Genomic DNA, 27,655 nt, shown 5'->3' with positions numbered 1-27,655 from the left:
CAGTTATTGGAGAATGGCATAGATCTAGTGGTGATGTTTCTCGATATAGTGAAAGCATATGTTGGTGTACCGAGGGAAAATGTAAGGGAAACAGTGGTAGGAAAGGAAGTTAGCAAACAAACTATGGAAATTCTACATGAAATGTATGGCAAATATTTTAGCTGTGTTCAGACCCAAATCGTAGAGGATGGACTGGTTTAGAAATGTTACTGGGCTGATAGAGGAAATGCGCTGTCACCACTATTAGATGGAATTGTTGCCGGGCTGAGTGGCTCAGGCGGTTGAGGCGCTGGCCTTCTGACCCCAACTTGCCAGGTTCGATCGTGGCTCAGTCCGGTGGTATTTGAAGGTGCTCAAATACATCAGCCTTGTGTCGGTAGATTTACTGCCACATAAAAGAACTCCTGCGGGACTATATTCCGGCACCTTGGCGTCTCCGAAAGCCGTAAAAGTAGTTAGTGGGACAAAGCAAATAACATTATTATTAGGTGGAATTGTGAAGGAGTCAAAAGAAGCATTTGGTGAAGGAGAGATGAAGAACAAATAGACATAACTTGTGAGAAAATAGTGAAATATGGTATGAAATTCAGTGTGGAGAAGAGCAAGACTATAGCGATTATTATTATTATTATTATTATTATTATTATTATTATTGTTGTTGTTGTTGTTGTTGTTGTTGTATGGTATACATTTACATTGTATAGAAAACAAAGTAAGAAACAAACAAAATTGATCACAATCTAGATCAACTTTCAAAATTTAGTCTACTGTTGCAGAAACTGATTCCTGCTCATGGTACCCCTGCATAGATACCTGGGTTTGAATTTCCAGTAGTGAAGTGGACATCAACTTTAGCTAGTCAGAGGAGGGAAAGGGACCATAAATATTGGATGTCAGAACCTTGAAATTGTGGACTGTTTCACACACATAGGAAGCAAGCTAATACAAAATGCAAGGCAGACTATAGATATTAGCAAAAGGGTGCAACAGACGACTACATTCTATCAGGCAGTATGGAATCTAGTTTAGAAAGAGGAGGTACTAAGGAAGTGTAAAGAGGTGATGTACAAGATTTACTATGCACCCACGTTGAAATATGCAGTATAAGAAAAGAGGAGAATATAATTAAAGTCAGTGAAATGAAATTCTTGAGAAGTGTGATTCTTATCTTGGTGCACCCTGCCTCATCCCTTATGAGTTCCGATTTTATATCCTTTTGATCTCTATCCGTGATACGTTCCTTCATCATGGATGCTTTCACGCTTTCCTTCTATTGTGATGTTGTCTTCCCACAGATTTCATTTGCTTACTTAACCAAGATACTTTTCAGTCTGGTCCATTGCTCACCTTTGTCTTCACTTCATCTCTTGGCAGCTGACCTCGGATTCGGTTCTAATAGTCTGCTGTCTTGTCTGTTTTATTCAGTTTCCACACCTTGATCTTCGGCATCTTCTTGGCGGGTATTTTTAGTACATGAAATCTTTTTCCTCTTTCCTATATGTATATGCAATAGAAACTCAATTATGCAGACCTTAGTTATCTGGATCCTCAGTTATCCAGATGTGAAAGGTTCTTTTTTTTTACTATGTCAGTATATTTGCATACATTCATCGTAACTCTGTATTGACAGTTTACAATAGTATAGAAAATGGTAATATGAATGTCCACCTAGTCGATACAACCACAATTTATGTGCAATTTTTTAAATTACAAAGAATGTTAAATGGTTAGAACATGTTTCAGCCTCCTTGGGCCTTCTTCAGCTACATAGTACCATTTTCAATACCATGGCAATACGTTATGTAAGTTTTGAGGCTTTATAATTGTTCATAAATGTTTTATATATTATTTATCTTATTTATGTTATGTATCTTATTTATGTTATTACTCTTCGTGTGTCTATCCTAAATGCTTAAAATTTTGAATTCATAATTGTTCATAAATGTTTCATATACAGTATTGTACCTATTGTATGTTTACTTTATTAGATTGAAATTTTGAATTTGGTTATTCAGATTACTCTAGAGAATTGAGTTCCTACTGTATAATGTTGTCATCATTGTTATTTGGTCTTAGAGATGCCTCTGTGTATTGGTGAGTTATTGGTTGTTGTTTTATTTAAAGATTTGTTACAGATTTGATCATGTGTGTTGTATGTAAAAGGAGTATTATTTGTGATGTCTAAATGCTTATAGATATATGGTATGGGTTGGAAAAAAAAGAGCCTGGAACTAAAAAAATAAGGTACTGTCCCCAGCATTTTCCTGGATCAAGTGTGGAAAAACCTGGAGAGTAGTCATACTGGAGACAGTTCCTGTCTGTTTTGACTGGACTTCAAACAGTTTATCTCCCGTGTGTGTAGTTCTTGCTACTGAATTATGACAGTGGATTTGTTTAGTGTGATATAAACTGCGTTGTTGTAATATGTCTATCAAGGATTTCTTTTATGCTGGGATTGAGAAAAAGACCCCAGGACTTGAAATATAGTAGCATAGAGTACCCCCATGATTTCCTTGAGTACATCTATTCTCAGTTTGGCTGCTGAAAGCCACTATGTAAAAAAATTAGGCTTCCCAATTTCATTTTCTTACTCTTTTTGTTGTATGAACTGAATATGCAAAAGGTTGTGTATGTTGTAGGGGTGGGGGATGAGGGATGTCATTCACAGGAAACTACGCTACTCCATGAGCTGTTATTTACATGATTGTACTCAATGGATGCTTTAGGTTGTCATATTGTACATGGTTTACTTCCTGTTTAATTGGTATTTGTGTATTGGCCTCTCCTGTAAAAATATTATTTAATAATAAATAATGTTATTTGCCTTACATTCCACTAACTACTTTTATGGTTTTTGGAGAAAGGGATATTTGAAGTCATTATTGATCACTTTCAAATTTCCTGACATATAACACAGTAGTAACTACAGCATCACATAGTAAAATCTACCTACTAGGGAAGGTGACTCATTTAATTGTTGGTATTTAAATACTGCTTTTAATCCAATTGTTACATGGAACTGAGATTTTTTGAGGAGTGAAATACATTGTTATATTGGTGTGTGTTGTGATTTATTGAAACGAGTGTCAGAGAAGCCATAGGAAAGAGTATACTGTCAGATAGTGTGTATGTATTTTGGTTTCAGTATGCTTGTTTACTTTCTTCACATATTTCCTTGGTTTTTTTTTTTTTTTTCTAGCACCAAACTCCTACATCAAGTTCACCTCATCTAATCTCAACGGGAACAAACACAACTACTACAAGAACTTCTAGTTCTGCCTCACCTTCTTCCCTGTCTACATCTCATGTTAATTCCTCTCACTTAATGACACCTAGTTATACTTCTAACAATAATCAGGCATCTCAAAGTACTAATATATCTCCATCGGAGAGGTATGGAATAGTGCCAAAAAATTCTGGAAGTTTTGGTAGGGACGCTTTCACAGAAGTGTCATTAGTCCAACAGCAGTCATCCTCAAATTTGTGTGTTAAAAATATTGGTAAGGCTGATGGAAATGTAACCAACCCTGTAAATTCTATTGGATTTAGTGTATCGTGTAAAGTTTCTGGAAACGATCTGAAGGATGCCTTTACAAATCTTGCATTAACTCAGATGCCTAGCTCAGGGAAAATCTCCAGTACCACAAACAACATTGGCACTAACTGCTTGAATAATTTGAATGCATCTAACGTGTTGATGAATTCTTCAAGTTCTTCTATGTCAATGATGAACAGTGTCATTGGTAACAGCAGTAGTGGAACAATAGTACCATCTGGTGGAAGTGCGGTAAAAAGTGCTCACTCTTCCTCGTCAGTTTTAAGTAACGTAAGTAGCGCGTCTGTGGTTACATCTTCCTCTGGAAGTACTACAAATACATCTTCAAGTATAATAGGGTGCAATGCTAATAATGTTGCAACAAATTTTCCTCCAGCAATACAATCAACCAATAATACTTCAGCATTAAGGAACTGTGCACATCTTGATTCTTCAAAAGTACCCTCTCCTTCTGTTGCAACATCGGAGATCGCTCCAAAAGTTACTCTTACCACAACAGGTAAAATGCCATGTTCAAGTCCGCCAACATTTATTCATTCTCTGCATCATAATATAACTAGTTCGGAACGTGCTGTTATTGGAACATCCACCACAACTCAGACTGAGAATCTTGAAGTGCCAACCACAGTAGTATCCACAAATTCTTCCATTCCTGTTGCAAATTTACAACTTACAGCTCAGCAGCAAGCCTCGTCAAAAACTATTGAGAATCACACCATGTTTTTACCAGCATCCTCGGCATCACACATTTCTGCCCCATATGGATCTACAAAAAGTACTGTTGCAAATTCAGAAGGCACACACACATTTCTTGGCCTTCATTCGTTCCATAATTTACAAGGATTGGTGTCGTCAACAACAAATATGCCATTAATGGCGACTTTGCCTCCTATCTCTTCCAATGCACCATCAGGAAATTCAAATTTCACCTCGCCAATGACGTTCACTGGTACAGAACCACTCGTAATTGCTCACCAAGGAGGAATATCAATAGCTGGACCTCAGCTTCTTCAGTGTCTTCAGCAGGCTCAAAATCAGCAGACTGGACTAATTAATATGTCTCCTATCAATGCTTTGAGTAAAGTTCTTGGCTCTACTCCAGGATTAATAAATGCTGGGACAATTCTTATTGGTGGTAGTGCTATGGAGAACTTCAGTAATCATAGTCAGCAAAAGTCAGCCCCAGCTATAGTTTCAAACAACACTAAATTCATACCTCAGCCATCTGTATTAGTACAGCAGTTGAATTCAGGTCCAAGAAGGTGTTCGAGTGACTCAAATTCATCTATCTCCATTGGAAGTCCTCCACCTGTCATTGGTTTAATCAATCAACCACCTATTACTCAACCAAGTCAGACATCAAATCAGACTACACGGAAAATCAACTCCCAACAGTCTACAGAAACACAGACTGTATCAATTGGCGTACAGAATTCAAATCAGAATCATTCAAATGTGATATCTGGATTTCAAAGTGCATATCTTGAAGGCATTTCACAGTCTCACCAAAATTTTGTTCTTAATAAAGTAGATAAGCCAGTTCAGTTTGGCAGCATTGGAAATGCTGGTAATGCTAGTAAAAAGAAGAAGAAAAAAATAGAACGAACTCCAGCCAAACCAGCTACTAGCCATGCTGTCCAAACAATGACTTCTTTATCACAACAAGTAAATCAGATAACAACATCATCAACTGATTCTATTAAAGCAGTTTTACAGGAACGTTTAATAACTAAATCAGCTACTAACCAAAACCAGAGCCAAAATATAATTAGTACATCTGTTGCTGTTTCAACTAAAACTTGCACAGATGCTTCTGTAGCTTCCACATCTTTTTTTGTAACATCTCCTGCCTTCACAATGACTCAGAGTGTCAGAGGAGTGACAAATGCCACGTGTTCTACTACGAGTACTGCTACTGTACCTCCGTTGACTTCACTTTGTCCTTTGACACAAAACACGAGTCAGACACAACCATCGAATGTGTTCTGCCAACTAGGAAGCACTGTTACTTCAACAAGTACTCACTTAACGACTATGCCAATAGTTTCAATGTCACAAAATTTAAATAAAGTAATGATGCAACAGATGAGTACAGTAGGGGGCAATCTAACCTTACATCAAGCTGTAAATCAAGTGAATAACTCTGCTCATATTAGTGGCTCTTCATCTCAGCAACAGTCGCCCCAACAGCAGTTGCAGCAACCTGCTCATCAGCACCATCATCCACATCATCACCACCACCATCACCACCAGCATCATCACCACCACCACCAGCACCATCAGCAGCAGCAGCAGCAGCAGCAACAACAACAAACACAACAGTCACTGCCACCACCACCATCTTCGTCTTTGCATATTAACACAGCAACCGAGAATGTGTTACTGCAATCAGTATTAGTGTCATCGTGCTCTGCTACTCAAGGAATGAATGTTACTGCTGTGTCAAATGCAGGAGGAAAATCAGGAGTACATCAAACTGCCACACAAAATTCAAACTCTCAACAGTTAAACCTTGCTGTAAATCTGCAAACAATTCCACATTCTTCGGCTAATGGAGGAGGAATTGCCAAAAATGTTGGGAATCAACAGCAAACATCTGCTGTTCTAAATGTGGTTCCGAATACGCAAAACCGAACAACACAGCAAGTGCCAACTAGTCAGTCACATCTAAACAATGTAAATCCTATTTTGCCTCACTTGGTACCGATTCCTCCAACTTCCATTGCTGGCAGTCCAGGAGCATCACAAGGAGTGACTTCAGTTGGAGGGCTTCAGACGCAGAGCTCTGGAAATCTTGGGGGTGCAAGTCTCTTACAAGGAAATATCTACCAGAAAGTGCACACCATTCAGCTTTCGCCACAAAATCAGAAGGTAAATTGAGCTTTATTTTGGATTGGCATCTTGCCATTTTCAGTACTTGTTGATTTCTGTAACATTTTGGTTAGTGTTAAACTGGATTATTGCCATAGAAATGTGGATAATTCACATTAGTAGAATTGCAGTATGTTGTATGTGCATAGTGAATTATATATTATTATTGTATAACATGGTGGTCTATGGGTTTAGTTAATAGTTTTTCACGTGGTTGGTCTGGGTTTAATTCCCAGCTCTGCAACACATTTAGGAATGGATTGAGGAATTGGAAGTGCTTCACTCAGCTGTGGGAAAACAAACTTGAAAAAAAAAAAAAAAATACTGGAAAAACTTCTAGGTTGCCATTCTAGAAATCTTTTCCATAGTTTCTCTCTTCAACTCCAGTCAAATGCGAAGAATACATGAGTGCTTCTATTAGAATCCTAGACCCCATTTCACTACAGTACGGTTAAATGCTAAATACAGAGTGATTTTACTCATACACTTGAGGAACTGCTAACCAAAATGTTCTGAGCAGTCTGCATGCAACACAAACAACATTGTTGTGCGGATTCATATCTCCCTTTTTCCCTGATACACTTCAGACCTGAGGTGATGGATTATGTATTCTTACGGATACTCTAAGGATTTTCATTCTCACTGTAGCTCAGATATTCAGAGCTTCAGACTGGCAGTTGTACCATCGAGAGGTCCATGTTGTTCTATTTGTACTGACATTGCCATCCTACATGTACTCCTCCCCCATGATTTTCCACACTTTCTCCTAGTAAATACTACGATGGTAATTCTGTTTTCTCGCTCGATCCCAGAAGTGAACTATCAAATTTACAATCAAATATCTTGAATAGTATAGTGCACCCTTCCTGCCCTCATATGTACTCTGGCTAATCCCTCAAGATGTATTCAGTTCTCTGATAAAGATCTGATCAGCTAAAATAAATGAAGACAAGGAAATGATACATAACCTCTACCTGTGCGTGAGAACCCAAGATAGTAGGTAAAATGTAATTTATTATGCTCTAGGCACGTTACACAAGAAACATGTGAATACGCAGGTAAATACATTTTTTTTAAACCAGCAAATTTGTAAACTGATCTCCAAGGCTCCAACTATTGCTGTATTTAATGCTGGGCATCATTATTTCAAACATTTTTGTTGGTTTAATCACTATGAGCTCCCCTATGCGAGTACCATCAACATGACAAAAACTATGAAAGGTAATAAAGTAATAGAAATGAGCAGCACACATTAAGTGAGGATTGGTGCAAAACAAACATATCATTAAGCAAAGAAAATTGAGTGAGACCTTACACTTACAAATATCCTAGGAACACTAACATTGGAAAACAAACACAAGAAAAATACTGTAATGTGTTGGTGAGGTAGTAGATAAATACCCAATCTGTAGCATCTGTTCTAAGATTTATCATCTAACACTAATGGTTATACAATCACACAGACACTTGCAAGCTAACACATTAACACTACGGTCACTTCCTTAACTGTCACTTACACCCTAGGGCAGTTCATAATAAAACTCACAGTACACTATTAGCAGCCGTACACTTACAGTTCATGCATTCAATCATACACACAGCAGTCTTGGATTGACTGTTCCCTCGTCTCTCTTCTGCACTGTTATCCCTTATCACCAGTTCACACACAGAACTTTACTGTTCCAAAGTACTAACTCTACAGCACTGTCACTGAACCTTTCTCCTTGTTCTCAGTTACTAGCAGAACTGGACTCAAACTGACTCATCTCATTCTCATTCACCTGCCTTTAATATACAGAGGCCGGTTTTTCCAGGTGCTTTACAGAATAGAAGCCCCTGGATCTCTCTGGAAATGGAAATGTCTGGAACAAGTAAAACTCTGGGACAGAACCCACAAACATAAACAATATATATAATCATGAACGATTTGGAATTACCACACACATGGCGAAGGCCAACAGTTCTATACTAAAAAGTTGACAGAATTGAACCCCCATTCCTCAGGATGCAAGCCATCTTCTGGTTCCGGAAAATCTCTATTATGACGTGAATATAAAAGTGGGACATTATTTACCCTCTGGTTGTACAACTGGGGTAGTACACTATTATGATGAGCACAAATTACTCAACTGGACCCTTTTAACATGCGAGAGGTCGTGCCTGCGGCAGTTTGCCGCACTTTTTAAATATTTGTTTATAATTCTGTTGCTAGCGGCTTAGGGCGCTCGTTTCATCCCTCCCCTCCCTCTCTCCCGCCTGACGTTGATTATCGTCAGTGTATTGCCTGGTGCGATCCAGAGTAATTGAAGTTTTCTTTCACTTTTGCATCTGCCGCGGAAAATTGCCTTCGTGCGACCCCTCGCGTAGTGCATTCTTACATGACTGAATTTCCAAGAAAGTTCCTTAAGTCAAGTTCATGAGGTTTATGGTGGCTTTCAGTGAAGTGTGGTGCTGTAGTCTTATCTTGAATTGTGACCAAATCATTCATTGAACTGTACAAGTACAAACATTGAGGCAATTTGATCACACGTGACCTCTCCGCTCTTTAAAAATTCTCATATTTTTACCAGATTTTGCAAAAAAATTCATTGATTTTTTTTATATTGAGAAAATATTTTTACTGGATAATTATGTTAGTACTAGTTGAAAGGCAGTTAAACAGGGTACGTATTTATATTTTTATCACAGCACTCACTGCAAAAGGAAAATAGCAGCTCATTAAAATATTAAGCGTGAGCAATTTGCCTTTGCGCGATCTCTCGCGTTCTAAAACGGGCGCGACCTCTCGTGTGTTAAATGACCCTACGATTGGGAACTCGCTACGGGCTCTACAAAGAATGCTTATGGCATAAGCCAGGGCAGCATGCACTTGTCCTTTCACATGAATTCTCTTCATTATACTCTGGTGAAAACTGGGCATCATAAATACTTACATTCTCTCTTTTGGTAAAGTTGGAAGCCATACTTTCTGGTGTCAACTCAGTTAAACATAACGTAACAACTTTTCAGCCTGTCAGACACACAAGTTAAATATAACACTATAACATACCTAAAAGAAAAAAGCACTTTTTTTTTGCTTTACGTCGCACCGACACAGATAGGTCTTATGGCGACAATGGGACGGGAAAGGCCTAGGAATAGGAAGGAAGCGGCCGTGGCCTTAAGTAACATGTTCAGTACCTGCTTCTGAGCAGGACACTTGAATGCCTGGACCAGCCATTTTCATGCCTGACCCTCTTGATGTGCATCACTTAATACAATTTACAATTACTCCTAAACTATAAATGTTAGAAAAATGATACTTTGTGCTTACCTCTAGCAAATGTTTAGGGTGTGATATCTGGTGTCACAGGTTTCAAAATGCATCTAATTGTACACAGCCTATCTGTATTTTCGGCATAATGATTACTGTCACTGAAGTGGAGAAATGAAAGAATATGAAGGTAGCGTATTCGGAACATTGTTTTAGAAAATATCGGAGTATGAAAAACAGGGTCTTCCGTCCAGTACATTTTTATATCAGGATTTTGGACTAATCGGTTTCCACGATTGCATGATCGAATTCTTTGTGAAAGGCCGGGGCACCGCACTTATCACTTTACTCGCGTATAGATTGGTCTGCTCACACTCATACTGATAAAATTCGTCATTCGTGAAAATACTCACGTAACTCAAAATATCCTGCTTATTTTCTATTTGAACGTTTATACCTGAATTCTCTGTAAATGGTGGAACAGGTGGACAACAACTAGGATGATATGTATCAGGCACTTCACTTTCCTCTATAGGCCTATCGGATTCGGGAATCGAAATTTCCCCGTCACTCTCACTTTCACTATATGAGTCTATTTCAGGAATAAGTTCATCACCAGAATCATCATTGTGAACAATATCTAACAGTTCTTCTTCCGTAAGAAACTTTGTTTTATAAGCCATTATACTACACTTGGGAAGAACGACACACACTGCATTGGAATCTCAAGTACCGACTGGACGCGTGAGGAAGTGCGGAGATATTCCCGCTAAAACAGCGAAGATAAACATGAGCACACTCAACGCGAGGGTTATCTCAAAAAGATCAACCAACTTCCTGCTACAACCAGTAATGCTGACTGAGGTGTAAGAATGCATAGATGACGAATATAAACAGCATTGCTTCACGCAGAACATTAAACGTCTTATGCCGTCCACGGCCCGCAGCATAGGAGCAAGCTTAAACGTCTTACACCGTCCACGGTCCGCATTTACAGCTTCAGCATATGCCTGGTGTGAAAATGGTAAACCATGGAAAACCATCTTCAGCGCTACCGACAGTGGGATTCGAACCCACTAACTCCCGGATGCGAGCTCACAGCTGCGCGCTCCTAACCACACAGCCAACTCGTCCGGTGGGGCACATCATTAAACAAGGAATAAAAATACACACTATTAAACAATGAATGACATGTTTCATTCTAAAAAAAAAAAAAAAATCATCAGATTCTACCAAGACACATTCAGTATTTGGAAATATTTATGTTTATTTCAAATCAAATCAAATCAAAATCTCTTTATTTGCAAATGAGGTGTCTACCTCGGTGGCAAATGTTACACTAAAATACATTATTGTCAAGCACTAAATTTTAAATTAACAAGAGAAGAAAAAAAAAATTTCTAGAATACAATAATATACTTTTTATGCTAACAATTTTTTTCTATTAAACAAACAGTTCATCCTTAATAAATTTATATTGTTTACAAAATTCTACTTATAATATCTCCTATACTTATAAACATAGTCAACTCATTTACAGTATGTGGAATTACTTCAAATAATACTATGCAACTGGCATAAGATTAAAATTTACATTGCATTTATTTACTTTTTTTTAAACCCATTTTGGAACCTAAGTAGCATAACGACCTGCTGCGTCTGTACAAACACCTATGAATTTCAAATTTGGAACTTACCTTAATGATATCCTGCCTTGTTTCAACTCCAGCATACACTGCATGGCGTTTGAAATACATTTCGTTCTTCATTGGCTCGAATCCGGATATAGTTTTACAGGTATGTTATAGTGTTATATTTAACTTGTGTGTTCGACAGACTGAAAAGCTTTTAAATTAAATTTCTCTCTCTTGGCAATCAGCTGACTAGTGCTACACAGCTGTCGTCATTAAATCCCATAGCCTCGAGAATTCTAATCCAGCTTCAAATCATTACGGCCCAATAACATCAACTATAAAGATTCTAGAAAAATTCATAATTCTGAAAAGATTCATAATTCTTTCAATTATCTCGCCACATTCACATAAACATTCAGGTCATCATCATCTCTTTAGGGTAGCATTAGCTAGTCATATGCACCAAATTCGAAGCAATAATCCATTAAAGACCAATCACACTGTAGACTGGGCTGACCTCTGCGGTCAGTAATATACTCAACCTCACAAATTAATTCAGGTAAGGATGTCAGGTTGATGAAATTGCTATGAAAGATAACCCTGGCTAGATCTCGTGTGTTTGATTCTCTGGACTGATGAACATATATCTTCATACACAAATATACCTGGAAAAATACACACACATATCTGGCAATAATAATAATTTCGTGTGGCTATTTCTAGCCGAGTACAACCCTTGTAAGGCAGACCCTCCGATGAGGATGGGCGGCATCTGCCATGTGTAGGTAACTGCGTGTTATTGAGGTGGAGGATAGTGTTATGTGTGGTGTGTGAGTTGCAGGGATGTTGGGGACAGCACAAACACCCAGCCCCCGAGCCATTGGAATTAACCAAAGAAGGGTAAAATCCCCAACCCGGCCGGGAATCGAACCCGGGACCCTCTGAACCGAAGGCCAGTATGTTGACCATTCAGCCAACAAGTCGGACATACCTGGCAATGGCATGCACTAAACTACATATTACATAAAATAAATGGAGTGTTTCTCTATTTCTACCATTCCTGGGTTCAAACTCACTAGGCCTTCTTAACTAAGTAAGAAAATATGCAGAAAACATCCCACTAAGCATTCATTGATGGCTAATTTACACAATATTAAATACTCAGTTCCTAAAATTAAGGTACTCATAAAACTAACAACTACATCATCAAAATATGGCACCACTCAAATCATAAAATGAAAAGCAACAGCTGATAAGCAGCTTTTATATTATTACTGTATTTTACACTGATTCCTCTGCTTAGCTACATAATTGCATATAGTTCGTACTCGTCTGACCTCCACTGGTTGTGAATTCTGGACCAGCAAGGACTCGTATCTGATGCTTAGCAGTGCATCGTAATGAAGACTATAATGGCTGGTTCCACACTCCATTAGATTGCTGAGGTTTCCATCATCCAAACATTCTCTTCATTCCTCGTACTGCTAGGGTGGGAAAACTATATAGCAGTCACATGTTTTCAGCCATTTTCCTAAAGTTACCTTGCGAAGTCACGCACAATCAAAATACACTGCAGTGTTCAGTCGAGGTTTCAACTCAAAACAGCATTTAGAACCAGAAATAAAATATCAGAACATATATATAATGCACATACTATCAACAAAAATGATGTCTACACCAATTCGGGAGTATATAGGCTCATTTGTAATGACTGCAAAGTGTTTTACATAGGAAGGACTGGCCAAGCCTTGAATCAGTCAAGAACATTTCAAGGCCATAAAGTACAACAAATATTCAGCTTTTGCGGAACACATTTATAACAATAATAACTTTTTAGAGATCGAAAAGGACATGAAATTAATTGCTAAAGATAATTATGGATTTGAACTAAACACCTGCGAAAATATTGAGATATTCCTGCTGCAGATAATGGAACCTGATAACATTTTAAATGAAACAGTCACAAGCAACACATTGTTCACAACCTTGAGGTGACGTATTATCATGTGTTTCCAGCGTGCCCTGTACTTAAAGCTGAACATTTTTCTAATACTAGATCAACAGCCTGAGCACGAGGATAATCCAGGCCTTCCTATGGTATATCATATGTATTCTTTACATCATCATTATTAAGTTTTGTATGTATTGTGTTCATACTTTAACACTTTTTTTTTCTTTTTCTTATTTTACAGTTGATCTCAACAGGGCTCTATTTTAACTCTTTTAAAACTTGATGGGACAACACACACTTAAAAAAATCATATGTTTTAAAAATATTTTCAACACTAATAATGGACATTAGAGTCCAAAAACCGGTTCTATCAATAAAAAAATTTTAAAAAAATATTGTGCTGATACAACTGTTATATGATTAATTATAATAATAAGTACTACCATCAGCACTGTTAATAAAATGGCTTTGATATTTTATAATGATTATAATTCAAGGTGACAGTATAAAATAATTTTCTCTCTTTACATAAGTTAATATGAAAGACAGTTCTAGTTAAATATGATTGTAAATAAAGGGTACAGATCTCTGCACATGGTTATGAGAGTATTTAGGGGTTATAGTAAGGATGTAAAGGGGAGAGCATATTTGTCTCATGTGAGACCCCAACTAGAATATGGTTCCACTGTATGGGATGCTTACCTTGATTACTGGATTCAGGAACTGGAAAAAATCCAAAGAAAAGCAGCTCGATTTGTTCTGGGCGATTTCCGACAAAAGAGTAGCGTTACAAAAATGTTGCAAAGTTTGGGCTGGGAAGACTTGGGAGAAAGGAGACAAGCTGCTCGACTAAGTGGTATGTCAGAGACTTACAATAATTGAAAATCTTCCTTTTTGTTTTTTTTTTGTTGTTGTTAAAGCAAATTAATTATAAACAGTACATGTTTCATTCTTACTTGAGAACATCTTCGGCTGTTGTATAGATTAGGTGAATCAATGAGTTTTTGAGTACATTATTTTCAGGTACCTTGTTCCTCTTAAAAACTATTTGAATACATACATACATACATACATTATCATCATAGACTGTTATGCCTTTCAGCGTTCAGTCTGCAAGCCCCTGAGAATTTACTAAACGTCGCCACAATTCTCGATTTGCAACTAGTGTTGTGGCCTCATTTAGTTCTATAAATCTTATCTTTAAATCGTTAGAAACAGAGTCTAACCATCGTCATCTTGGTCTCCCTCTACTTCTCTTACCCTCCATAGCAGAGTCCATTATTCTCCTAGGTAACCTATCCTCACATGACCCCACCACCGAAGCCGGTTTATGCGTACAGCTTCATCCATCAAGTTCATTCCTAAATTAGCCTTTATCTCCTCATTCCGAGTACCCTCCTGCCATTGTTCCCACCTATCTGTACCAGCAATCATTCTTACTACTTTCATGTCTGTTACTTCTAACTTATGAATAAGATATCTTGAGTCCACCCAGCTTTCGCTCCCGTAAAGCAAAGTTGGTCTCAAAACAGACCGATGTAAAGATAGTTTCGTCTGGGAGCTGACTTCCTTCTTACAGAATACTGCTGATCGCAACTGCGAGCTCACTGCATTAGCTTTACTACACCTTGATTCAATCTCACTTACTATATCACCATCCTGGGAGAACTCACAACCTAAATACTTGAAATTATCGACCTGTTCTAGCTTTGTATCACCAATCTGACATTCAGTTCTGTTGAATTTCTTACCTACTGACATCAGTTTAGTCTTCGAGAGGCTAATTTTCATACCATACTCATTGCACCTATTTTCAAGTTCCAAGATATTAGACTGCAGGCTTTCGGCACAGTCTGCCATTAAGACCAAGTCGTCAGCATAGGCCAAACTGCTTACTACATTTCCACTTAACTGAATCCCTCCCTGCCATTTTATACCTTTCAGCAGATGATCCATGTAGACTACGAACAGCAAAGGTGAAAGATTACAGCCTTGTCTAACTCCTGTAAGTACCCTGAACGAAGAACTCATTCTACCATCAATTCTCACTGAAGCCCAATTGTCAACATAAATGCCTTTGATTGATTTTAATAATCTACCTTTAATTCCATAGTTCCCCAGTATAGTGAACATCTTTTCCCTCGGTACCCTGTCATATGCTTTCTCTAGATCTACAAAACATAAACACAATTGCCTATTCTTCCCGTAGCATTTCTCAATTACCTGGCACATACTGAAAATCTGGTCCTGACAGCCTCTCTGTGGTCTGAAACCACACTGGTTTTCATCCAACTTCCTCTCAACTACTGATCGCACCCTCCCTTCCAAGATGCCAGTGAATACTTTGCCAGGTATACTAATCAATGAGATACCTCGATAGTTGTTGCAATCCTTCCTGTTCCCTAGCTTATAGATAGGTGCAATTACTGCTTTTGTCCAATCTGAAGGTACCTTCCCAACACTCCACGCTAATTTTACTACTCTATGAAGCCATTTCATCCCTGCCTTCCCACTATACTTCACCATTTCAGGTCTAATTTCATCTATTCCTGCTACCTTATGACAATGGAGTTTATTTACCATCCTTTCCACTTCCTCAAGCATAATTTCACCAACATCATTTTCCTCCTCCCCATGAGCTTGGCTGTTTGCAACACCACCAGGATGATTTCCTTTTACATTGAGAAGCTGTTCAAAATATTCTCTCCACCTCTCCAGTGATTCCCTGGGATCTATTATGAGTTCACCTGAATTACTCAAAACACTGTTCATTTCCTTTTTCTCTCCCTTCCTAAGATTCTTTATTACGGTCCAGAAAGGTTTCCCTGCTGCTTGACCTAGCCTTTCCAGGTTATTACCAAAATCTTCCCAGGACTTCTTTTTGGATTCATCGACTATTTGTTTCGCTCTGTTTCTTACATCTGCGTACAAATCCATGTCTACCTTGGCCCTTGTTTGGAGCCACTTCTGACAAGCCTTCTTTTTACGTTTACGGGCTGCTCTCACTTCATCATTCCACCAAGATGTTCGCCTTTTCCCATCTTTACACACAGTTGTTCCTAGGCATTCCATTGCTGTTTCTACTACAGCATCCCTGTATGCCACCCATTCTCTTTCTATATCCTGAACCTGCTTATGTCTACTATTCGAAACTTCTCACTAATCATATCCATGTACTTCTGTCTAATTTCCTCATCCTGGGGATTTTCTACCCTTATTCATTTGCAGACAGATTTCACTTTCTCTGCTCTAGGCCTAGAGATACTTAGTTCACTACAGATCAAATAATGGTCTGTATCATCGAAAAATCCGCAAAAAACTCGCACATTCCTAACAGATTTCCTGAATTCAAAGTCTGTTAAAATATAGTCTGTTATGGATCTGGTACTGCTAGCCTCCCATGTGTAGCAGTGAATAGCCTTATGCTTGAAGAATGTATTCGTAACAGCTAAACCCATACTAGCACAGAAGTCCAGCAAACGCTTCCCATTCCCATTAGCTTCCATATCTTCCCCACATTTACCAATCACCCTTTCGTATCCTTCAGTTCTATTCCGAACTCTCACATTGAAATTGCTCAAAAGCACTATGCTATCCTTGCTGTTGACCCTGACCGTGATGTCACTCAATGCTTCATAAAACTTGTCAACTTCATCCTCATCTGCACCCTCACATGATGAATACACGGACACAATTCTTGTCCTAATTCCTCCAACTGACAAATCTACCCACATCATTCGTTCATTTACGTGCCTAACAGAAACTATGTTGCGTGCAATGGTATTCCTGATAAAGAGCCCTACCCCAGACTCTGCCCTTTCCTTTCTAACACCCATCAGGTACATTTCATAATCTCCTATCTCTTCCTCATTATCTCCCCTTACCTGAATATCACTTACTCCTAGCACATCCAGATGCATCCTCTTTGCTGACTCAGCCAGTTCTACCTTCTTTCTTCCATAAGCCCCATTAATATTGATAGCTCCCCATCGAATTCCATGATATTAAAACAATGTGGTGGTTAGTGGGTCAGTGAAATGAGACAGGATGAATACATAGTTAGCCTACTTAAAAAACTATATCTATTCATTTGAATATTTGTAGTTAAATGTTTCAAACGCTGTTACACTAAAAAAGTATCCGTTTGTCTTCCAGTTAAAAGGTTTTTTAAAATGTATGACTCCTTTATACTGTTCTAAATACAGTAGAAGTCCGCAATAAAGCGAGTATGGCATATAACGAGAACTCCGTTACAGCGATTACTTTTTTCTGTCCCTTCAAAATTCCTATATTAAACTGTGTATTGTCCTTTGGTTACAGCGAGAGCCCTATCACTGACGCATCCGTTATTACGAGCGTTCAAGAGCGCGCGATTTTTTCCGTTACCGATATTTATGCACCCCAGTGATGATATTGCATGCGATCAATTACCTTCGGCATCGTTTCCTCGCTATGTGCACTAGCGATTTCTTTTGTCGACATTCGAAGGCTATGTCGGAGTCGATTAGTAATACCCATCGACAGCTGTTCTGTAAAGGAAATTTGAAATGAAAGAGAACGTATTTTCATAATAAATGCGTAAATAACATGTACGATAACGGTTGTTACCTCGTTAAAAATTAAGGCTGACTAAGCGACCGCTTAATTTTGAGGCTAAATGCTGTAATTAAATAAGAATGGGATACACATCGAGATATGGCAGATTGCGTAATTGATTTCAGAGGTTAATTTATATTTTGTTGCATCTGGTTAAATTACGGAAAGGCTATTATGAAAATTTATAGCGAGAAGGTTATCGTGTGTTTTCATCATACGTATAGTACGGTTAAGTTAGGATATGTGACACTGTTTGAATAAGAAAACTGAAACCTTTGCAACACAATGCGATCGATCATCTTCGGTACGGTATAGTTTTCTCACTTTGTGCATTTGCAAGCTCTCTCGTTGACATTCAAAGGCGATGGAATTGATTAGTAACACCCGTCGACTGCTGTTCTCTAAAGAAAATTCAAAATGAAAGAGGATAACACGTTTTCGTATTGAATGCATAAATAACGTGGCGAATAGCAGTTGTTAATTCGTTAAAAATAAAGACTGAAGTAAACGATATCTTAATTTTAATGTTATATACGGAAATTAAGTAAGAATGTGATACACCTCAAGATATGGCAGAGTATGGTACATCACTGATTTCAGAGGATACTTCATATCTTCTCGCGTCTTGTTAAGGCTATTTACATGTCAATTTTTCGCGAGGAGGTTATTTCTCTACATGCGTTTCAAATATGTTTTCATGATACATATACGGTTAGGTTAGGTGACGCTATTTGAAGAAGAAAGCTGAGGTGTTTGCCACAGAAATCTCTGGAGTGATACCGTATTTCTTCAAATCCAAAATTATTTTTTTTCTCCCAGAATCTCATGCGATAACTCAAGGGTTGTTGCAATCGCAGCCTAACGGTAAGTTACTGGATACCACCAGCAACTACCGCGGTAACCACGCTGCTTCTTTTTACGCGCGCATAGAACTCGTTGACAATAAACGACCGCTCTTTACTATACATCGCTAGCCGCGACAACCGGTTGTACAGTGCCTGTGTGTTTCTCAAATCTGCAGAATGGCATCAAAACACGCGACCCTTCGAATTCTTAGAAAAGCCGTGGCTACTCAGTGGCAGAGTTATAATGCGTCTTTTGTACTTGACGCTTAGTAAAATTAAGTTTTATAGACAGCAGGAATATCTTTGTGATGGATAGTCGTATTGTAAAGATACGTGGAAAAGGTATTGCCGGCGAATTTTCGATGGGTTCTAGTCGATATTATGAAGCCAATTTGAAGTTAATGGTTATTAAACACTCGGAAATGTAGAATAATTGTGCAGCCGCAAGAAAATACGGCATAGGCCTAGCGTGAAGACAAAGAGCTAAAAAATTGTGTACTGTACAAAGAATGCATTCAATGGTCCACAACAAGGGCACTTTAATTAAGTCGAAGATGAAATTGTGAGGTATGTGCACGAAAAACGCAAAGGCGGAATGGCCATACCGTGGTGCAGTAAACTCGTTCGTTGACTTTCAACGTCTGCGATTAGGCCTATACATCGCTAGCCGCTGAATTTGGCCGAACCCGGCAAGTGAGATGAGTGTATCGGTAGCCGGTTACATCTGACGCTGCGTAAAAGTAACAGTAGCAGTAACAGTGAAAGTAAAAGTAACAGTAATAGTTTTATTTTGTTGAATGATCACTTCACTCCTTCCAGGTTGGCTGTTATTCAACAAAAACTACTAGAAAGATGGACACTGGCGGTTAATACCTAACAAAGTCGTGTACAAAGAGCTAGAACCCATTACAGATACTATGCGTAAGAGGAGACTGGGATTCTTTGGACATATCATGAGGATGCAGGATTCAAGACTTCTCAAACAACTAGTACAACACAATCTTGTCTCAAAAAATACCACAACAGGATGTAAATGGATCAGAGAAGTAAGAGAGGATCTGAAGGAAATAGGCCTTACAACAGAAGACACCACAAATAAAATAAAATTGAATACAAAACTCAAGAATACAAACCTCCGCTTTACCCTTACACAAAATAAACCAACAACACGCACATTTTCAACTGAGGAAAGGGCACGAAGATCGGATCGTCTGAAGAAGTACTGGGAGGACCGCAACGCCTGAACAATCCCTTTAAAGAGACCTAAACGATGGACTGACTAAAGTGATCCTATGTGGTCATAAAAGAAGAAGAAGAAGAAGACAGCAAGAATCATTTCCTGATGGATCGTTGTATTGTAGAGACGCACGGAACAGGTATTGCTGGAAAATTTTCAACGGGTTCTCTTCGGTATTATGATGCCAATGTTAAGTTATTGGTCCTTAAACCCGCAGAAATAAAGAATAATTGTACAGCCACAAGAAAAAAAAAAGAAATATGGCATGACGAAAGTCAATGTTCTGCGTCTGAAAATAGTCTAAAAATGCATAGGCCTGTACAACAAGGCATTCTTATGATTTTACAAAGTTATTTTTAAGCCTGATTTAAATTTTTTGAAGGAAAAGTGGGGTTCATCTTGGATTCGGAGAAATACGGTACTATATTTTTTCAGAATGAAATTAAACATACACTTTCACGTATCAGATTACGAAAAATAACAAACAAGTAAGCCATAGTGTGGATATCATCTGCGGAAACGCAAGTTTTGAACAAACTGATTGCCGTTTCATACCGATTTTAATGTGCATCGGATATAACGACAATCCGTTATAGCGAGTAAATTTTTCGCTATTATAAACTCTCGCTATAACGGACTTCTACTGTATGGTTGAATGTTCACTTCACTCCTTCCAAGTTGGCTGTTATTTATTTTGAGCTTACTTAATGTGTTTTAAATTGAGTCTAATGCGGAACTTTGAAGCTGATTGCCGTTCAGCAATGGATAAATGGATAATGGTTAAAAAAAGAAATCTGCTCAGAGTTCAAAATTTATTAGTGAACTTGAAGTATTATTTTCAAATCATATGTTCATAACCATTTCTCATTGTAGGAGTTAATATAATGATCATTGAAAGGATAGCTGGTTAATCTTTGCTGATTGCCGTTCAGCTTCACAGTTCCGCATTAGAATCAATTTAAAACACATTAAGTAAGCTCAAAATAAATATCAGCCCACCTGGAAGGAGTGAAGTGAACATTCAACAATATTTAGAACAGTGTCAAGGAGTCGTACATTTTAAAAACCTTTTAACTGGAAGACAAATGGATATTTTTTTAGTGTAACAGAGTCTGAAACTTTTAACAACAACTATTCAAATGAATAGATATAGTTTTTTAAGTAGGCTAACTATGTATTCATCCTGTCTCATTTCACCGACCCATTAACCACCACATTGTTTTAATATCATTTTTATTAAATTTATGTTCAAATAGTTTTAAGAGGAACAAGGTACCTGAAAATAATGTACTCAGAAACTCAGTGATTCACCTAATCTGTACAACAGCTGAAGATGTTCTCAAGTAAGAATGAAACATGTACTGTTTATAATTAATTAATTTGCTAAAAAGCAAACAAAAAGTATCAAAAAGGTGGAAGATTTTCAATTATTGTAAGTCTCTGTGATTAGAATTTGAAACAATAAGTGGTATGTTCCGAGCTGTCAGTGGAGAAATGGCGTGGGAGGACATTAGTAGACGAATAAGTTTGGGTGGTGTCTTTAAAAGTAGGAAAGATCACAATATGAAGATAAAGTTGGAATTCAAGAGGACAAATTGGGGCAAATATTTGTTTATAAGGAGGGGAGTTAGGGATTGGAATAACTTACCAAGGGAGATGTTCAATAAATTTCCAATTTCTTTGCAATCATTTAAGAAAAGGCTAGGAAAACAACAGATAGGGAATCTGCCACCTGAGCGACTGCCCTAAATGCAGATTTGATTGATTGATTGATTGATTGATTGATTGATTTGATTGATTGATTGATTGATTGATTGAGGTATTGCTTGGCTTTATTGATGTGATATGGGATGTTGACATACAGAATTTCATATTGATAGATTTGCATAAGAGACCTGCATTGAAGTTACTTGTACGAGTATGAATTTGCACCATTTATATATCATCTGGCTGCATATTATTCAGCTGAGAAAGAGAGAAATAATTTTCTATGACTTAATTACAGTAGAACCTTGGTATAGCGACATCGGTTGCAGCTTCACCTCGTCTATAGCATCAAGATTCTGTGGTATAAATGTATTCCTTATAAGGAAAGTGTCTTTTATTTCTCCTTTTTCCAGCCTTGCTTTATAAATATCAAGAACGTGCTTTATAAATATCAAGAACGTGCTGCACCATTTCCCGTGTCCAGGTCACTTGGCATCAAAGAAAATCTACGGTTAGGGTCGGTAGGCATCTCAGGCTATGTATCGAATATAAAGATTTTAACGTGGATCCTGGTGTGAAATGTTCACCACAACGCATTCTTTTGCTCAAGAAAAAATTTGATGGTCGTCTCTACCGATGTCCAATTATGGTGACGGCTATCCATAATAAGGTTGCCATGATCGTGACGTACATGCTTTAACAACTAACTATAAATGATATTAAAATGTATCTCACTAACTATCATTTATTCAAGAAAGAAATATAATGGATAAAAAAAGAAATCTGCTCAGAGTTCAAAATTTATCAGTGAACTTGAAGTATTATTTTCAAATCATATTCATAACCATTTCTCATTGTAGGAGTTAATAAATTGATCATTGAAAGGATAGCTGGTTTATCTTTGCTTTAACATCTCTTAATATAATGAAATAGATGAAATATTTACAAATCTGTATGGATTAGAATTATTTAAGTTGATCAATTAGTCTTTCTAATTGAAATGTCTTTCATCTTATAGTGAACTCATTTCTTGATGTCAAGAACGAATGTTTTTCTATGTTTTCTTTAAATTAGACTTGCACAGAATAAGATTAGTTTCATCCCTGTGTAGCATTCATTGGCTACAGATCAATTACAATGAAATGAATTACCAGTGATCATCATCACATTAAGTATCTATAATGCTTGGAGAATGAGTGAACTTGTGCTAAATAAATATGGTGGCTTCTCAATTGAATTGTAAATCTAGTATATACCAGACCAAACCAAACCCCATGGCTCTACAGCCCTTGAAGGGCCTTGGCCTACCAAGCGACCGCTGCTCAGCCTGAAGGCCTGCAGATGAGGTGTCGTTTGGTCAGCACGACGAATCCTCTCGGCCGTTATTCTTGGCTTTCTTGACCGGGGCCGCTATCTCACCGTCAGATAGCTCCTCAATTCTAATCACATAAGCTGAGTGGACCTCGAACCAGCCCTCAGGTCCAGGTAAAAATCCATGACCTGGCTGGGAATCGAACCCGGGCCTTCCGGGTAAGAGGCAGGCACGCTACCCCTACAGCATGGGGCCGGCCAAATCTAGTATATATCTTCAAGAAATTCAATCAATCCTGAGTATAGGGAATACCATGGATGTAAACTCTACATTATTATCAGCCATATAATAATATTAATAAGATATTAGTGACTATCCATGCCAATAATTGCTTGCTACGTTTGCTATAATAACCCCATGCAACCCAAGAGTAGGAATCTATCATCGAAATCACTATTTAAGTAAAAATCATAGGTATCAGGATTTATTTTGATGGACAGTCCCTATCAATAGCTCGTAAATACTGTATCGTGCTGCCATTTGTCATGTGATATGGATTATTCGCTGCATAAACATCATTATTGTCTCAATACACATCATCCGTGTGTGCACCACTAACTTATCTTTATTAATTAACACTTAAATCCTTCCCTATTATATCTTTGCAGCATTATCATTATTCACCAATTCTATTCTTCATATCTTAATATTCTGTCATCTCATATTTCCTTTCTCATATTTCACTTCATATATCTACCGTGACACATTTCAATATTTATCTTATTTAATTCACATTGACGCATAATTCATCTCGTCTTTCAATAAACCAATCTCCAGATCAATACCTATCTCTCTTTTCTGCAAATATGTCTTCTGTGTATATACATGCATCCATATCTAACCTCATCCGACTCATTAATGGCATTAAACGATCTGTCTTTACAAACGTGATGTCCTACAGTTCATATGAATACCTATTACATTCTATTTTCAACATATTCTGTTCGGTTAATGGCATGATTTATTATAATTGACTGATACCCTAGGCATTATACTATAATATCATTTGGTCACTTCCCTAGTTAGATATAAACTTTATTTATAATGAAGACTACCTATAACCTCCATAAACATGTCACACTGTTTAGATCACTCACGAGAAAAGATTTGATATTGAATATAACACGAAGATATGAAGACCTATTACACTCCAAACAAAGTAGAGACAATATACGCTGCACAAAGGAACAAAGAATTCAATTGATAATATTCTCACAAGTTATCTTATTTTGTATAAGCCTGCCAGGATTTCAGCTACACCACCAGTTGCACTGGTTCTCCTTGATGTTCTGGGATAGGTCATCAGGAATCTCTCCTCCAGGAATCGAGCTCTTATCTGCCTGTTAAGTCGGCTGCTTTCCTCCGGACGTCTTCCCCATTTTCATCTTACAGGTCCATCATGTCGGTTGTCGGTCTCTTGCGCATTTAAGGAATATGAATTCAAAGAAAAAATTCATGAAAACATCTCGCCAAATGCACAGCCTTCTTGTACCCTAGTAGTGTTTTATATGTATATATATATATATATATATATCGACTTAAATAAACATCTATGCTTAAATTATAATACAGACTACCAAAATGTCCGTTGTAACTTTATGTAGTTTACTTCAATCGTATTTCTTATATGAATGCATTTTCTTAAGATACGATTCTTAAAGAAACCCTTTTTTTTTTTTTGCAAGTTAGGCTTGATCAGTGTCTTCTTCTTTCCTGCTTTTTTTTCCTTTCCTTGGTGAATTCAATTACTCTCTATATATCGTATTCTGATGATATATTTTTCATTTTTATAATAAATTATACATAAATTATATATGGATAGATGTATATTGTCGCTCTGCTTTCTATTTACTCTTGATATTTTGCCGCTTAACTTTCCTAATAGCTATTCTTTCCTCGAAGATGCATTCGCTGATTTTTCTTGTTAATCTTGAATTCAATTCTCTCTTGTTCTCAGTGTTGACACTAACAATTTTAATGTTACATTTGTCTCGTTCACAGCCACTATGATTCGTATTGTATCTGTATCGTATAACTTTATATTTCTCTGACATGTTTTAAAAACTTTTAATGCGTACCATTTAATTTCATTCTTGGTAATTGTAAGCGTTTTGACTTTGTGCATTAGCAAACAGGACAATGGAATGGCACATTGTGTGTGTCCACCTTGTATATAGCGTAATTTTAAACAGTGTGGATTAGGATTTTCTAAGAACCAAATTATTTTTAAGATCTCTATCGTAAGCAGTGTGATGCCCACGCAATACATCGTCAGTATAAAGCCACTCCTCGGTGTTACTTTCATCCACTTCTCCAAAATGAATGTTATTTTCAGTAGTCTTCAGGATATCTTAATTATCAATCCCTCATTTTCATCTTCATCAGTGACCCCATGAAAATCCTCGGCGAGCTGTTAGACATCAACATACAATTTTCTCCATGATCGAGTGATGTTCTGAGCGGTTTCTAGATCGCATGATTTCTTGGCAAGATAAAGTGATTCCTTAAGATTGAGTTTTTTCCAGAACTCAACCATCGACGTTTCTTTGGAAAGTAAGAGGCCTAGCAATTCCCGCTTAAATTGCACCTTAAAGGTTGCGATGATGCCTTGGTCCATCGGCTGAATTAATGAAGTTACAGTAGGTGGCATATAGGAAACAAAAATGTTTCCATCCTCTGATTTCAACTCTATATCAACGGGGTGAGATGGTGCCTTATCAAGAGAGAGGACGGCCTTTAATAGCAAGGCTTTGGACGCCAAGAAATCTCGAACCCACGGAGTGAACTTATTCGTCCTGAAAATATTGCGTGTCATCCATGCAGATTTGTAATGACAATAATCTACTGGGAAATATTTCATCACTGTTCCTTTGAAAGAATGCGGATTTTTTGCTTTACCAACAAAAGCTAATTTTAATTTATGGTCGCCACTAGCGTTTGCACAGCACAAAATGATAACGCGCTCTTTACTAGATTTGTGACCAGGAGCTGATTTCTCTTCAGCATCTACTAGTGTTTTACTGGGTAAGCATTTCCAATAAAGTCCAGTTTCATCGGCATTGTAAACTTGACTTGGAACGAAATTGTATCTCTCAATTATGCGAGTAAACTCTTATCTAAAGTTTTCTGGTGCACTGCTGTCACCACTTAGTTTTTCTCCTTCGACGTTTAATTCTGGAATGCCATGTCTGTCCTTAAATCTCTGTACCCAACCATTAGATGTTGGTAAGGACCCTAAAAGCCCCATCCTTTTGTGAAAAATTTGTGCCTGCCTTGTTATCATAGGACCACTAATAGGAACACCTTCACCTCTCTTTTGCTGAAACCACGTGAATAATGCAGCATCCAGTTCTTTTAAAGATGATGCTTTCTGTTTTTCTTGTAGCTAGTCCATGCAAACTGTCAAAACTCGCTGCAAACTGCAACACTCTGTCTTTATTCTTCATTACGTCCCGCACTGTTGTCACACCCACACCGAACTCTGATGCTAAATTTGAGACTACATAGTTCACCTTTCTTTAACCGTTCAATTATATTAACTTTATTTTTTATGGTTAAAACTACATGTTTCCTTTTTGCTGCAGATTTCAATCTCAACATTTCTCGGCTGTTAGAACGGAAAATAAATGTTCATCTTTCTCATTCACTCTCACATTTCCTCACTTTGCACTACAGTACAGAATGTAGCCTACCTGTCTATTAATAGCAGAGGTTGACAATGACGGACCGCTAGGTTGGTTTCCGATTCCTGTGCATTGTGAAATATTTACGATGCAGTAGTCTGTAGTGAAAATATTTAACCTTGACAGAGAACGATATGAAAGATCTACGTACGGTACTCAGAGATGTTGCACGCTACCAAATAAGTTGTAGGTATCATTCTGAAGTAGAAATTACCAGCATACCGTACTCTACACTCCGTGAGCTGGGAGAGGGCACATTACAGTACATTATTCGTCAACAATGGAATGATTATAAAGTGTTTGACTGTTGAATTTGAATAGCATCCCTCTTCTTTCATAACAGTTAAAAGTTAAATCATTTTACCCAACATAAAATTATGTATGAAATAAAGTCTCCAATGCCGATTGCCGGTCTGTGTGCGTGTACGTACAGTAGTTACTGTACATTATGATCGTGGACTTAGGAGTCGGAGAGTCAGTGTACAGTTGCTCCAAAACAGAATACTGTATTAAGATACCTTGACGTCAAGAGCCTGACTGGGTGGCTCAGACAGTTGAGGCAATGGCCTTGTGACCCCAACTTGGCAGGTTCTATCCTAGCTCAGTCAGGTGGTATTTGAAGCTGCTCGAATAAGTCAGCCTCGTGTCGGTGGATTTACTGGCACATAAAAGAACTCCTGCGAGACAAAATTTCGGACCTTGGTGTTTCCAAAAATCGTCAAAGTGGTTAGTGGGACTTAAAACCAATAACATTATTATTATTATTATTATTATTATTATTATTATTATTATTATTATTATTATTATTATTATTATTATTATTGACATCAAGAGTACGCTCATTCAGCTTTGGAGCGACTGTGCGTTGCTTTTAAAAAATCAAGGTGTTTTTTTTTGCGGAGGATAATCCGCAGAAGGGTTAATTGAGGGATAGATAATCAAGGTTTTAC

General features: G+C 37.6%; 1 protein-coding gene across 1 annotated transcript in view; it reads left to right on the top strand.

Annotated features, from left to right (window-relative positions):
* Positions 1-27,655, top strand: part of LOC136863624 (serine-rich adhesin for platelets) — a 402,886-nt gene that overhangs the window by 231,992 nt on the left and 143,239 nt on the right. The window contains exon 14 of the mRNA XM_068226021.1: positions 3,200-6,427. Coding sequence (XP_068082122.1) covers positions 3,200-6,427 — 3,228 coding nt within the window. The remainder of the gene's footprint in view (positions 1-3,199; positions 6,428-27,655) is intronic.

This window comes from Anabrus simplex, chromosome 2, assembly GCF_040414725.1.
Source record: "Anabrus simplex isolate iqAnaSimp1 chromosome 2, ASM4041472v1, whole genome shotgun sequence".
Lineage (NCBI taxonomy): Eukaryota > Metazoa > Arthropoda > Insecta > Orthoptera > Tettigoniidae > Anabrus > Anabrus simplex.
The sequence above is the reverse complement of the archived record's forward strand: the minus strand, read 5'-3'. Positions and strand labels throughout refer to the sequence as shown.